Here is a 15,426-nt window from a genome sequence, read left to right as displayed (position 1 = left end):
TTTTTGTTAAAGTTTGTCTCAGATGTTTTTTTTAAAAGCGAGGAAACTGCAGTTTCGATGAAAAATCCAATCCAAAAATGTATTTTGAAATCGCAAAAAAAAGAACGTTGCAAAACTCGTGTTATTCAGTATTATCTTAAATCTACTATTATTATTTATTTGTAAAAGGTGCACCAAAATATATTCGACTTATTTTTTTGCTGCATGGAATGGCACAGCTAAACCATTTCTGTAGGTTTTTAAAATATTTCCTAACCAAGAGCAAAAAAATCCTAGATGATAAGATAAGGCTTATGATTAAGGTTATTTTGCGTAATTAAGTCAGATGCATTTTGTTTTTATTATTTTTTCAAGGTTTATGTCAACATTCAACTCTTGAATTTAACTGTTTTCTTCTTTCTTAGTTTTGGTGTCAAACAAGCTCTTTTTTAACATTGATGAGTTGAATTCATGCATCTTGACTTTTAGTTTACTCTTTTTACTGAGTATATGTTATGCCTTATTTTAGGGGTTTTCAGATTCTCATTTTTACACATTTTTTTATTAATATTACTCAAAAAATAGGTATTATTCATCCTACCAAATTTGAAACATTCCAAAATTCAACTTTTTTTTTCTGTGTAACTAGTTTTGGAAACAAACAAGCAAACTTTTTAACCCTAGATACCTGTGAAAAACTTTCCCATCAGAAATCAAGAAGTTTTCTTATCATCAATTTCGTCCTGTCGAAAAACAATTAAAACCTCCTATCTCCGTACCAATCACCACCAAAATTCAATTAACCAATTATCCCCCCCCCCCCCCCCCCCCCTTCTTTCAATTGTCACACTATGTATGTCCATTAGCGAAATCCAACTAAAATTTATCGCCCTCCAAATGGCTCGTTGCAGTTGGCGCAGCACCGCTCTAACGAGAGTATCTTTTGCAGATTTCGATAATGGCTTCTCCTTGAAAAAGAAAAAAAAAACTCGCTCTCTTATTTTGCAGTGCACTGTAGAAGCACTACGAACGACCACTTTACTGCTTGATGCGAGAAAAACTAATAAAATTGCGATTTTAAGCAAGCAGTGCGGTGGAGGACCCTTTTGGATTCGACAGCTCGTGGTGGGTTACTTATTGTTGGTTTTAAAATTAAAAATATTTTTGGATGATATCACTTAAAACAAACTTTTTTTGTTTTAACTAAACTTTCCCAAATTTTAAATGAGTGAATTTTCGGTCGTTCACTTTATAATCTTTAAATCCAAAATGCTTTTAGCTGCAAAGATTGTTATTTATGGGGTCTGCATCTTATGCTTTCACTTTGAAGCTGTTTCGCACAGCTGGTCACAACTGGCCACTAGTGATGGGTTAAGTGCTAAAATGCTCGAGTCAGTAAAACTGGCTTAAAAATTGAAAAAAAATTGAATATTTCTTTTTGACAGCAGTGCAGCATAAATCATGTAATCCCTAAATAAGAAAAATTAGGTCATTTAAGGGTCAATGAAACAAAACCCGATACTCTACAAAGTATCGCCCTGAAATTGCTTCAAAAGAATTTCCTGATCTGAAACTGCAACTGCAATCGGAAAAAACGTTGAAAATGGGGCTGTAAGCGAGTGCTCGTGTAGTGCTATTGCTTTGATAGAATAAGCAGCTTTGTGAGTAACACACACCAGAAATATTCTTGTTTTCCCAGAATAACACACATACAAACACAAACTCGGATAAATCCTAACAATCGGAGATTTGTACGATTTACAGTGCCCTAGACAGCAAAAAAAGGCAAAAATAGGGTCAGCAAGCAAAAGGATAAGACCAGGGAATGATATTCCCATCACGAAACGCTCGTGGATTCTACTTTGCCCGTCAACACGGAGGAAAGCGCTCCGCCGGGAAAGTTTAAATTCAAATAAAATAAAGACATACACCCGCGTGGTTGGGATGCGCACGTGGATGGTGTTGGTTGGTTGGAAGCTCGACCAAACAATTTCTATTTTGAAAGTGAACACACAAAAAAACTGCGATGGGAAAGTTTGTGCGATGTTCCACTTTCCTGCAGATTTATTGTGGCTTAATATCGGATCGCAAAAGTTAGGCACAATGGATTTGAGCTTGGGGAAATTTAAGCGGAAGCGTTGAACAGTTTATTGGAGGACAAATAAGTCCTTACATTTATTCTTTTTCTGTTTTTTTAAAGTATTTTTATAATTGTTTCGGGTTGCTCTTTAAGTTTTCAAAAAAAACAAGAAAAGTAAAAATCTTGCACTTTAAACATTAATTCCATATTTTAAAAGAAAAAGTGAACATTGCATGGAATGAGAAACTTAAAACAACAAAACTCACAAATAAAGATAATTGACATCATTGATAACATTTTGATAGTTCTATAAAAATAAAAATAAAATGTATCTTAAGAACGCATTTTTGATCAATTTTATATCCTATGTCTTATTAAAAACTACAGAAAAATCGGTACACATTTTTTAAACTACCCGTCTTATATTTCTATTCATATTTCCAGCATTATGAAAAAAATATAAGGAAAACATAGAAAATAAAGTTGTCAAAATATGTTGAGATCCATTTTAATTATTCAATTTGACAATTTCATCTTTTTTGTGATGGAAGGTCTGAGTTATTTTCCACAAAATATATGATTTACAATTTTTCTATTTAAAAAAAAACTGTATTCTTTGAAAATTTCAACACTTATGACAGAAAACTGTAATGAAGTACAAATCTTAACAAAGTTTTGTATTGCTAATTATGTAAAAATTAGGTATCTTGTAAACAAAATATATTAATTAAAAAAATCCAATGCATAACAAATCTTTATCCATGTTGCAAATTATAAAAATCAAATTAGTTTGAAAAAATCTTCATTTTTAGTTTTTTTTAGGTTTAAGTTTAAAGTTTTTTTACGTTTAAACTTGCTACATCATCAGAAAAATATATACAGAAATATTATGTTTAATATGTTTATAGGACCTAATAAAAAAACTCTAAATATATTTTAAGTAAAAGCTTTAAACGTCGTAGAGTATTTGATTTGATTGAGGTCAATTTAATACGTTGATTTTAATATGGACGATATGTAAATCAGCGAAAATGTTGTCGTGTGACAACGTTTCTGTTTAATAAAGTATTTTCAAAAACTAGTGAAGCCCATTCAAAAGCACGAGTCGTACATTCATCCAACGAAATTTGTTTACCGAGTTGAATAATTACGACGAGTGCTGAAAAAATAAAGTTTTGCAATGAATTGTAAACAACATTTCTTGCAATTCAAAAAAAGCATTTTGAATGTAATTTTATATCACACATCGATGTGTTAAATAAATTCACCGTTCAAAACAAAAAAAATGTTACTGTTTGATAATAGTGCTGAAAAGTAGAACTTTTAGGCACTGGTGTTGAAAGGTATTAATTTTTCATTCTGTTATTTTTGGCAGAAAAAAAAATTTTTTTTGCTACAACCAGAAACCATATGAGAGTTTCCTCAAATTAAAAAAAAGTAGACCAAACTTAAGATATTTGGAACTATAGAATCAATGCTTTTTCCCGACATTGGTGCGGGGTGAGTCGAAATATTTCGTTGCAAAAAAGTTTTTTAAGACAACGACAACATTGTCAAATTTTGCATTATGAATTTCCTTGATTTCGTAGCCAAATTTGAATTTTGGATTGATATCACACTTACATCAATACATCAACACCAAAATCTGGAATATCTTTTTACAAGCTTAATGGATTTTCAACTTTTAAATGAGATTTAAAGATAAAAATTCTTCACGATTTTTATATGAGATACTACAATGAATCGAAACCACTTGGTATTCAAACACATTTGCACGGTTTTAACAAATTTAAAAAATATATATGTACTGACATCTTAGTAAATTACTCCATTGATGTTGTTTATTCGTCCAAAAGCCGCCGATAAAATGTGCCAGTATTCCGGAACAATTTTATTAATTCAATCAAAATGTACCCTTCAAAGGTAACGTACCCGCGAACTCGCCTTTGTTCCCAATTTTCCAGCTGATGTATTTTAATTTCAACGTGGTTTTTTTTTTACTCAAAATGTTGGAATTTTTCACCAGCCCTCACCACAGGACAAAGCGAATAATCGTCTCCAAAAATCTCCACCCGTCCAAACACAACCGATATGCTGCCGCCTTGACATGTCCCATATGGTGTGTGATGTCGGCGCTGCTGTACAGATGCAAATTTATGCAAATTAATTTTGGTGTTTTTCGAACCTGGCGCTTTTTATCAGCTCGATAGAGATTGTAAAACCATCGTGTTGAATCAACACCAAAAAAAAATCTGCAAACAACAGTCAACAGATCAATTTGCCATCACCTCCAAAGTGAAAAATAAAGTTCTATCTGGCAACCATGAACAGTGCATTAATATCACCAAAAACCAGAACAAATATGTTGCCGTCAGCAACACGACCCACTCCGGTGGGGGACGCAAAGTTTTCCAATTTCTGGCTTTTGCGGGCGTCCCTTGCATTTTGAGGAACAAAAACAGTGTTGCCAGCACCAGCTGTGGTGGTGTCGGTATCGGTTGGCCCTAGTTCTGGTGGTCTCTGGATCTCCAACGGGATACTGATTTGCTCCATTACACAGCTTTTCGATAACTTTGGAGTGGAAATAAAACAAACTGAAAAGTTGAGGATGTTGCCTTTTTTTCTGGCGAGATGAGCTGGGAGGAGCTGAGCGTTTTCGAACGAAACTAAATCCAGTGGATATCCTGTTCCGTCCAACGTCAGCCGAAATCGGGAGCTTTGACGATGTAGGAAAGGAGGGATTTGTGATGCTGGAAAAAAGGTTGTGCGAGAGTGAAGACCTGTAAAGAAAAGCTTTTAGGTTGCACTTTTTGTGGGGTGATTGATCTACTTTAGTAAAGCGGCTTAAATTTGAGATAACTTGGATAAGCAAACATTATTTTTTTCATATGTTTTAATGTTTTAATGCTTCTTTACCATTTTAAGTAAATCAAAATCTCAATCAAAAGTAAAACAATACAAAAAAAATACAAAACTACAATTAGGAGCGAAACAGAAACATATACTTAACAGCTACATAAACTTCAACAAATGTTGAAATCCACTAAAACAAAAATGTTTTAATACCTCCATTTCCAAAAACGTATCACATCATACACGAGTCACTTTTAATGAAACCTGAAGCGTGTTTTCTCTTTTCATTTTCCTAGACTAATCCTTTCAATTTTTCCTTACTTTTTTCCAACACACACAGACCTGCCCGAGTTTCTGGTGCTGACGACCCGGCGGAAAAAGCTGCGCTTCGACATCAAGCTGTTCACCCAGTGTGTGGCCACCTGGGACAACGAGAAGGAGAAAACGTTCTACATTGTCAAATTCGTGTTCCTGTACTCGTAAGTGGCTGATTGCACTGTGGTGTACTTGAATTTTCCCCAACTTTTTACTTTTCTGCGTTTTTTTAAGGCCACAACTGTTCCGTTCGCTTTGTGGGAAGAAGCTTTTTGTGGCGTGCTTTTTTCTTTGTATTTCAACTTTCTATTTTAAGCATTGAATTCGAGACGATGTGTCTTTTTTTTTCATTTTTTGACCAACTGTCTGCTGTCAACTGATATTGCTTTGTCGCAAGTTCGAAAAGAAAATATATTGCAGTCACCGCTGAAGGGAAGTTCCTCGGAAGAGTCAATGTATGGCCACAATCCCCCCCCCAGCTAGTCCAGCAGCTTGTTTTGTCAGAAGTTTTCTTCTAAAGCGATTTGTAACATAAATTGTTTTGATTTGGCACCGGAATGCGTGGGATGTGGAACACAATGATGCCAAAGAGCATGGAATTGAGTTACCGATACTCACAGGTTGTGATTTCCTGTTGACGTGGGGCGATTTTATTGCAACGACAGGTGGACACGTTTGCAGATTAACTTGCATTTCAAACTAAATTGATGGTGTAAACAGAAATGTTAACTTTTTTCGATAAATCACACAGCAGAGATCCTAGCGGCCCAATTGCGAAGTGATTGGGCATTGCCTGTCAACGCCTATACATAGTACAAGAACCAGACGGGTCCTCGACCTATCTTTAAACTTCCAATTCCATCAGGCAAAACAAAGCTCAACGCGTATTCAATAATTGTTGAAAAGTAGGCAAAATGTGAAAATTTCAGTTTGGATAGATCTCACCAAGTTTCTGGTTTCTGGTAGTCCTAAGCACCCGGGAGTTGTCCCCTATTTTGGTCGTACGCATCTGGAATTCCAGCTGCGCTCACGAGCCTCTATCACGAGCAGCTTGATCTTATTCTTGCCGACACAACTCACATCCTGGCGTACAGATATGCTGGCAATTCTTGGTCAGCTGCTGCTTCAGCACGATATCCACGTTCTCCAACCAACCTTAACCGATCGTCGACCGCCCACCAAGCTTTGCTGATCTTCCAAGTACTTTTTCTCCATCTGCAATAAGGCTTTCTAGGCCCAGTGAAAAAAATATAATTAAACTCAAAAATGACGAACTCCTCGTCACAGTGTCCTGATGCAAACAAAGATCGAGCTGTAGCTGTCACAGCCCTGCGAAGTATGTTGGCTGACATATCGGGCAGTCAGTCAAAAAACCCAGCTAGAAGTCGCCTGACAAAAATTTTTTGCTAGAAAGAGATAGGAAACCTGATGCAAACAAACGTCCAGCTGTCATGTAAACATACTTTGAATGTGTTGGTAAATTTCTGACTAGAAAGCCTTATACCTTCTCCAGTATCAGATGAAATGACTTGAGCGCTGCTTGATGCCACTTTCAAAAAAAACTGTCCAAATTCCCAAAACTGCAGGAAATCTTCACTTTCCACATGAAATCTACACATTGTATAATCTTTTCACTACTTTTCACGCGATTTACTATAAAAACTACCGACTAAACAATTCAAATTCCGTGGACCGCACACCGCAAGCCTCTGCTCTCGATGGCAGGGCTGCCAACCTTAAAAAAATAATTCCGAAACAACGTATTTTGCATCTGAGCAATTCTCTACCAAAACCGGAAATGGGTTTTATTTGTATTTTTTGATTTGGCTCAAACTTTGTGAGGGCCTTCCCTATGACCAAATAATCTATTTTGTGTCATAGGTTCACCCTTACAAGTCTCCATACAATTTTGGCTGCTGTCCATACAAAAATGGTATGTAAATATTCAAACAGATGTAACTTTTGAGAGAATTTTCTGATCAATTTGGTGTCTTCGGCAAAGTTGTAGGTATTGTTGAGGACTTTTGAGAAAAAATATGTACAGCTTTTAATCAACTTTTTTTTACTAAAACTCAATTTCCCAAAGTATTTATTTTTTTTTGATTTTCGGGATTTTTTTATATGTTTTAGGGGACAAAAATCCGCAACTTTTGAGCCATAGAGAAACATGGTCAAAAAATCTGCCGCCGAGTTATAATTTTTTGAAAAATAGTGATTTTTGGAAAAAAATCGAAGTTGCCGAAGACACCAAATTGATGTAACCAGTGGGTGTGTAGTGAGTGAATTCCAGTGACACAGGGGCAGGTTAGCGAGTGTGTTCGTTGAGAGTGAGACGATTCGGTTTGTGTCACCCACGGAGAGCGAGCGCGACCACCCCGTATGAGATCGCCAATGAGATGGAGTAACGCCGCTAGCCACCACCAGAGGGCCGAAGAACATCGCAAGGATGGTAGCGGTGGCGAAAAGGATGATGATGATGATGGGGCGAAATATGGGACTTCGCCGGATCAGAGGTTCGCGGTTCCATGTCCTGCCGTAGATCGGCCATTTGCCCGGTGTATCGGAAAGTGTACGCGTCGTACAGATCGCGAAGGAAGCCGTCCGAGCTACGCTTAAAGCTCCGCGGCGTGATTAAGTGAAGTGCCGCGACTCACCAAGGAGAAGGACTTCACGGAGGACACGGAAGGACCGTGCAAGACACCCCAGGACATCCAGGTAAACCCGCGAACCCGTCAACAACCCTGATCCGTGCCCTGAAACCAACGCCCAGTGTAACCGCCATCTTGTTCCCCCATCTCATCACAGGACCCCGTAGTTTTAGCTACAAAAGCCGGAATCCGCGACTCGGATCTTCCGGAACAACCCGTGGCTCGCCAGTGGTATCCCCAACCCGTCCACCGTGCACAATCGGTGTCGACCAGCGACCAGCCGCTCAAAGCTGAGTCGTGTGAGTCCTCCATCCGGGAACCACGAGCCACACCCGAAGACCTGCCCTACATCAACCAACCCTGCGCCGGAAACCGGGCAAGACCAGCGGTACCTTCGGGGACAGCTGAAGCTCGAGTCCGTCAACACACTCGAGGACGCGCAGAGGGCAGGCAAACGAGGGTCAAGCGAAGGCTGCAGCAGCATCAACCCGTGCGTCGGAACGCCGACGGCCACGACAAGCCACCCCAGGCCAGCGTGCAGCGCGAGCAGGCCGAGGTCGGAGACAGCGATCGCGTCAGCAGATCCAGCAGCAGCGGCAGCAGTAGCTGAGGGGCCCCGATCAGCAGGTCCGCCCACGGACAAGGAAGAAAGAGTGTTAAGGTAGGAGATAGACATTAAGGAAGTGGGTTAGGACGGAAGGAAAGGTCAGGTTTAGGAGGAAGCCGTGGCCAATAAAGTGACGACTTGACGAGAAAACCGAGGAGTTTATCTCAAAGCGAACATCAGTGTTTTCCTGCCTCGTGAGCATAATTTATGCCGACCCTGAGGTTCAAAAGGGAGTTATTTGGACCACCCACTCACCCCATTGAGTTTTATGTCTCGATCCCCTTGCCTTGTAGCATTTATTAACTAAGTGGGTCACCCTAGTAGACCCGAAAGTTATATTGATCAGAAAATTCACTCAAAAGTTACAGCTGTTTGAATATTCACATACCATTTTTGTATGGACAGCAGCCAACATTGTATTTGTAAGGGTGAACCAATGACGCAAAATAGCTTATTTGGTCATAGGGAAGGCCCCCACAAAGTTTGAGTCAAATAAAAAAATACAAAAAATAAAAATGGTCGAAATCGGCCGATTTCGTAGAGAGTTGCTCATCTAAAAAAATAGTACAATTTTACGTTATTCACCAGGAATTTTTTTTTTTTCAATTAAGATTTTCCCGTTTCTATTACTTAGAAGGATTATTTTTTAGAATGTAACTGTGTTCATCAAAGTTTCAAATTCAATTATCAAATTTTGATATGTTATCGCGATTTTACAAACATTTTTTTTATGTTATGTTAGTAAGTTTAGGTTAATGACATAAAAAAGATGTAATATTCATCCATTGTGTAGTGAACTTTTAGCATAAAGATTGATCTTTAATTGAATCAAAGTTTGCTGTTTTCAACATTTAAACCGTCCTTTAAATTTATTTTATGAATTTTTTCATGAAAAATAAAAAAAATTATTGTTTTAAAAAAATTTAAAAAAAAAACAAAATTTGCTCTTTACAGAGAAACAATAAAAAATGATTTGTTTCAGAGAAAATATTCAAATAAGTGTCGGATAACGCGATGGCTGTTACGACATATTGAAAACTAAGCACACAGAAAAAAAATCATGGTAATATTACATCTGGGAAGGGGTACATCTTTTATGTCAGAAAAAAGGTGTAATTTCACCTCTGGAAATGTGTAATTTTACCACTTTTCTGGTGTAATGTCCCTTTTTCAGTCTGAATTGAGGTAAAATTACATCATAAAAGAGGTAATATTCAACCTTCAAAAATTACAGCTTCCAAATTTACATTATTTTTTTCTGTGCAGAGATGTAAACATTGGTGGTGTCACATTCATGTACACAGTAATAAAACAAAATCATGTTCATATTACATCTTGACCTGATGCGAAGTGTATACACCAACAGGATATCGCGACAGATAAACAAACAAATTACAGTAAAATAAAATTAACTACACAGTAAAAAAAAAAGTTCAGTTTGGGATGGTCAAAAAAATATGTGATCAAATATCACCTATTTTTCGTTGTAATTTAACTTCAATGAATCAGGAATATTCTATATTGCACATAAAAAGATTTGATTTTTCACATTTCAAGAGAAAATATAACGTGTGTTTTATTTTGGAGATATGATAAATTTTGAAGTTGAGCGGATAATTTTAAATGTCACTATACAATGGCCCCAAGATATTTCTGCATTCAAATGCATTAAGTTTTGGGAGAAAATAATCAGGGGCAAAAAAAAATTACTAGCCATATTTTCAATATTTTTATGGAAAAAGTGTTTAAAATTGCATAATACACCTGTTTGATTGTTTTCATCATTAATTTTCAAAATAACTAAAAATTGACGAAAAAGGTTATTTTTGCGAAAAAAAGTTTTTGAGGTGCTGTAAATACATCGGATTTTTATAATGATCCTAATATTTTTAAACGAACCCAAATATGCTCAATATCATTATTAATACAGTTAATGCCCCCTGTTGTTAGTCCCTCGATTTTTTTTTTCTAGGGGGGCATAAGCATTGAAAAGTATTTGCAATGAACTTAATATATCATACGCAAGCTTATGGAGATCAACAATATCAAATTACAGTTCAGACTCGAATATCCGAAGGCCTTGCCAAAATTTCACTTTGAATAATCGATTTACGAAAATATATATTTTTCAGCTGAAGTTTGACCCCTAAACTACTCTAAAGTGATTTAGAATTGTTTGATTCAAGTTGGCGACCAAAATGGCGGTGATGATGAAATATTGAAAAAAATATTTTTTTTAATTGGATAGGCATAAAACTCATAAAAACGTCATCATAAAACTCGAATTTGTTGTTAGAAGTAAACTTTTTTTTTGTTCGTGAATCGATTATCAAAAGTCCTATACAAACCTTCGGATAATCGAACTTCGAATAAGCAAAACTTTGGATAATCGAGTCTAAACTGTAATTTGGTTGTTGCCAAAATCTTGTGTTACTAAATCAGAGGCAGACAAAAACGTGATGGCACTGTATTGGCTAAAAATGTATAAATTTACATCTTTAAATTTGTGAGTTTATTTATTCCACTGAAATTAAAGTGAAATTAGCGTTGTTGTAATCAAAACTCATAAAGTCCAATACTTTCTTCCAACGACAAAGTTCAAATTAGATGCATTTTCCTTTCAAAATCCTCGTTCCTTTCCAACCTAACATCTGTTTTAATTACAAACTCGGCGTGGCACTCCACAAAGTACCGGTAATAAGTTTCAATTGGACCGTTCCGTCGCCGCCGCCGCCGCCAACGCCACAGCTAAAAAGCAATAAAATATTAAATTAAAAACGGAGTGTTAAATTTATTATTCCGATCCGACGCCCACGCAGACACCCCCCTCCATTGGTCCAGAAGACTCTGGCGCAACCTTTAGCAAAGCGCGCTAGCCAACGGTGGCGGTTCAGGCGGAAATACGTCCCAGCATCCACGGCTGCGACTTCTTGGGGGCACGAGTTACGAGGCAAAAAGGCAATACATGCATTTATTTGCGCAATAAAGTTAGCATTTCTGCGGAAAGTGCCCCATGCCGTGTGGTGTGGGTTTATGTTGCGTCTACAGGAAGGTGCTTTCAGGAAGTTGCTTTTAAAAAAGAGTGCACACTTCTTGGTGGATAACATAGTTGTTCCTTTTACTTGTATTCATTATTCAATGAGAATAAAATATTTCTTGACTTTAAAATAATTTTAAAAATTTCACCCTTCAATTCATTCACAATGTTGCGTAAACTGATTATAAAATGATAGTTTTGCCTAGCCCAAATATGTATCGCGATCGACAACAAAGAGTATTTTTAGGTCCATTTCAAAGGTCAATAAAATCAAACTACTGCACGCAAGCAACCAAAACAGCACAATTGAAGTCTCTCAATCTGTATAATTGCCACCCTCGTAAGCACCAATTGAGCACAATATGCTGCCCAACAGTCGGTATAATGATAGTCGAATTTAGTAGCATCATCATCACAACAATCGTTTGGCATCCTTTCGAATGCTGCTGCGTCGTTCTAGCATGATTTTCAGCCGTTTACCTCCCCAGTCAGGCAGGACCAACCCCTCCCATCCCCAAAATCATCCATCCATTGCCCTCTCAATAATGGTCTTCATCTTCTGTTCATACCTATCAGGAGAAGCAACTTTCATCATCACCTCGTTTCACACACCTCCACCGCCTCCCTCTAACTCGTTTTCCACCTCATTGGCCACGTGCTGGCTCTTTAACGGCGGGTGTGATGGAGAAACTCCCACGCTTTCCCGCCCCCATCCAAAACCCGGTGAGAGTAGATTCTCGTACTCTACGCTAAAGCTGAAACAATAACACACAACACAATGAATCCTTTGCCAACAACAACAACCGTCATCATCATCGTCGTGTCCGACACCTCGCTCTCTCCCCACCTCCCACGCCCACACACAAAAACACACACCCACATCTCAATAGGACAGTAATAACAATAATGGCTACCGTTAAAGCAAGCTTTCGGAACTGCCTGGAGCTTTTTTGTGCTGGTCTGGTTGCTGCTGGAAAACAGGGGGAGGCTGTCAATGTGATTCTAGCTTTGCTTTCTCTCATTCACTGGAACGCCGGCGATGAATGAATGTATTGGGCGAAAATAGGGGAAATATACCCTTTCTAATCAAACACCTACACAGCTCCAAAAATACTATTTAGGCTTTAAATTTACCAGCAGCAGCACCGCCTCAAGTAATCACGGAAATTTATGCCATTTACTAATGCACTCTTGATTATAATTTCTATTTTGCGAGACCATTTCTCATAATTTAGGTGGCACACACATCCACACGCAGGATGAGAGGTGTACTGCATAACAAAAGTCGCTAAAAATATCTTTTCACTTGCGCTAACGTTTTCAAAGCGCTTAAGATATAAAATTGCTTCCAACTACCGGCAACATGATCTTTTGCACATTAGTTAATCACTCACTTGAAAAATAATCCCGAATCATGTAAATAACTAGCAAGCGCCATCAAAAAAACAAACGCGCCAAGTCTTTTGACGTTTGAATTTCGACGACCCATTCCAATCGAAGGCGGAAGAAAACCGAGCGAGAAGCGAACAAAGGGTGGCTACCAACACCACCAGCAGCGCCTGTTGGAGTGAGCCAGTGATGCCAGGAAATGTCATCTATAAATGCTACTTTTCGTGAGTGTTTGCTTAAAATTTCATCAATTTTGGCAGCACTAATCAGACCCAAAAAAAGCGCTGTAAGAAAACAGAACGAAGCTGAAAATAGGAAAATGGGCGTGGCCCAATGCACTCGACTGATTAGAAAGCATTTGGGAAATATTATTTTTAAATGCGTGTAGAAGGAAAATAATAACTTTTAGTAAAAGTGAAAATAAACAGAAATGTTCTCTAAAAGTTGCTCTACTCGTTGGTGTACTTTGTTTTAGTAAATTTCAAGGAACACTCCAGATTATCATTCAAACACGACCGTTTATTAGGCTTAAAATGGGAATATTTCCCCTAGATGGGAAAAGGGTGCTCAGTGACGGAGTTTTCAATTTTTGGCTAGCACTGTGAATGAGGGTGGGTTTAAATCTTTCTGACAGCACTTAAAAAATCCTTCCATTCCAAACCCCGATGGTTTGACACCAACTGTTGTCAAGCGTGACCCAGTTTTTAGTTTGACACCCCTTTTACGCGAAGTTCATACACACTATCAAATGTTTAGAAATTAAAGTTTCTCTTGAAATTTATAGAAAATAGTTTTTAATGTTTTATAGAAATGTTTCTTTTTTTATTATTGATTTCATGCATAGACGAAAATCGTCCATCTTGACATTTTTTATGTATTTATTCGTCAAACATACCTTGACTACATGAATTTTGCTTTATTTCTGATTAAAATTTCAAATTTGTTTGTATTCTGTGAAATAGTGTCAAATAGGGTCCTGAAGTCCTATGTAAATTTTTATGTAAAACGGTAAAAAAACATGCTTAAAATCAGTATAATATTTTTTTTTATTTCCATGCAATAAAAAATAAATAAACAAGACAGCATTTTTCGATGGATCAACTATCGCCCCTTGGAACGAGCTGTCAAGTAGGATACTTTCTGTCAAAGAAGTTTTTCTTTTTAAAAATAATTTTAAAACCTTTGGGGTCGTACAAAGGGTAATTTTATACAGAAAAATAAACTTATCTTTGTGAACAATAAGATGTTAAAATAAAATTCAAGAGAAATGTTGAAATAAATTAATTTACGCTTTCATCCATTAGAAATAAACCCAAAATTTAAACAACTATCTTTCTTGCTTCATTAAAAAACAGTTAAAAAGTTGTTCTATCCCTTCCACCAGAAAAGTTTATTTATAACGTACCTATTGTTCTAATTATTTTAAAAAATTATCTGGTTAATGATATTATTTGTGCACATTTTATTTCTTTTGTCAAATACAAACCTGATTCCACGATCGCCCCCAAAAACAGTAGCGGCTCCTAGTCCGCATCAACTCACCTTTCACCGCTCCACTGATTCTATTTTCATTTCGCTTCCCTTTTTTGTCTCTTATTCCAGGCTGCCACTTCTATTCATGACCGTGGCGTACTTCCAGATCGTACGGGTGCTCTGGCGGTCCGACACCATCCCCGGCCATCGGGAGTCCCGGACGCAGCCATGTGGACGTAAGTAGCAGACACACCGGCTACATCCGGTTTCAAAGCCCGGTCATTCCATTCCATTCACCTGTCCGATTTTGCCACTTCTCGGAATGGAAACTCTATTTTGGAAACCGGCGAAGTTCCCCACTAGTCGCCGCGGCGCTATTCCCAGTTCTAATTAGTTTGCCGGTCGGTTCTGGGAAGCTCGAAATTATTTCTGATTGCCTTTTCAAAGCTTTCCCTTTCATTCTTGTTTTGTTTCATCTTTGCAGTTCACGGTACACGGACGACGCTGAACTGCGTGGGCAACACCAGCACCATGGGCCAGCTGAGGGCCCGCCGGAAAGCGGCCAAAATGTTGGTGGCCGTGGTGCTCATGTTTGCCGGGTGCTACTTCCCGGTGCACATGCTGAACGTGGCTAGGTGAGTTTTGGTGCTAGTTTTAGTAAAGTATGTTCATCTCATGTCAAAGATAACAATGTTACAAATTTCTTTCTGAGTTTATATTGCCAGAGTTGTCTTTAAAAAAAATAGCTTAAATTTATCAACAGTAATGAAAGTCATGTAAAATTTGTTGATCGAGAAATTTTTTTTTCCTAAGGTCTTTTTTCCGATCTGTGGTCCCAAAATTCAAAATTTGCAAAGATTTTTTGATCAAATGATTGTTTTGGGGCTTTTTGATGGGCGGTGGGGACAAAAACCTGGGACAACATTTCTTAAATCCTTCTCAAAAACAAACTCACTTAACTCACTTAATTACTAACTCACTGACTCACTCATGGTCCGCTCACTTAATCACCGATCCACTGACTCAATTTCTCATTCACCTTCAC

At 37.7% G+C, this 15,426-nt stretch overlaps 1 protein-coding gene across 2 annotated transcripts in view; it reads left to right on the top strand.

The window, feature by feature from the left end:
* LOC6048201 (orexin receptor type 2) overlaps positions 1-15,426 on the top strand; it is a 227,297-nt gene that overhangs the window by 187,907 nt on the left and 23,964 nt on the right. For both annotated transcript variants that reach the window (XM_038253430.1, XM_038253431.1), the window contains exons 8-10: positions 5,253-5,391; positions 14,511-14,617; positions 14,866-15,016. In XM_038253430.1, coding sequence (XP_038109358.1) covers positions 5,253-5,391; positions 14,511-14,617; positions 14,866-15,016 — 397 coding nt within the window. The remainder of the gene's footprint in view (positions 1-5,252; positions 5,392-14,510; positions 14,618-14,865; positions 15,017-15,426) is intronic.

This window comes from Culex quinquefasciatus, chromosome 2 (genome assembly GCF_015732765.1).
Source record: "Culex quinquefasciatus strain JHB chromosome 2, VPISU_Cqui_1.0_pri_paternal, whole genome shotgun sequence".
NCBI lineage: Eukaryota > Metazoa > Arthropoda > Insecta > Diptera > Culicidae > Culex > Culex quinquefasciatus.
Note: the sequence above shows the minus strand (reverse complement) of the source record. Positions and strands in the feature narration are given on the sequence as shown.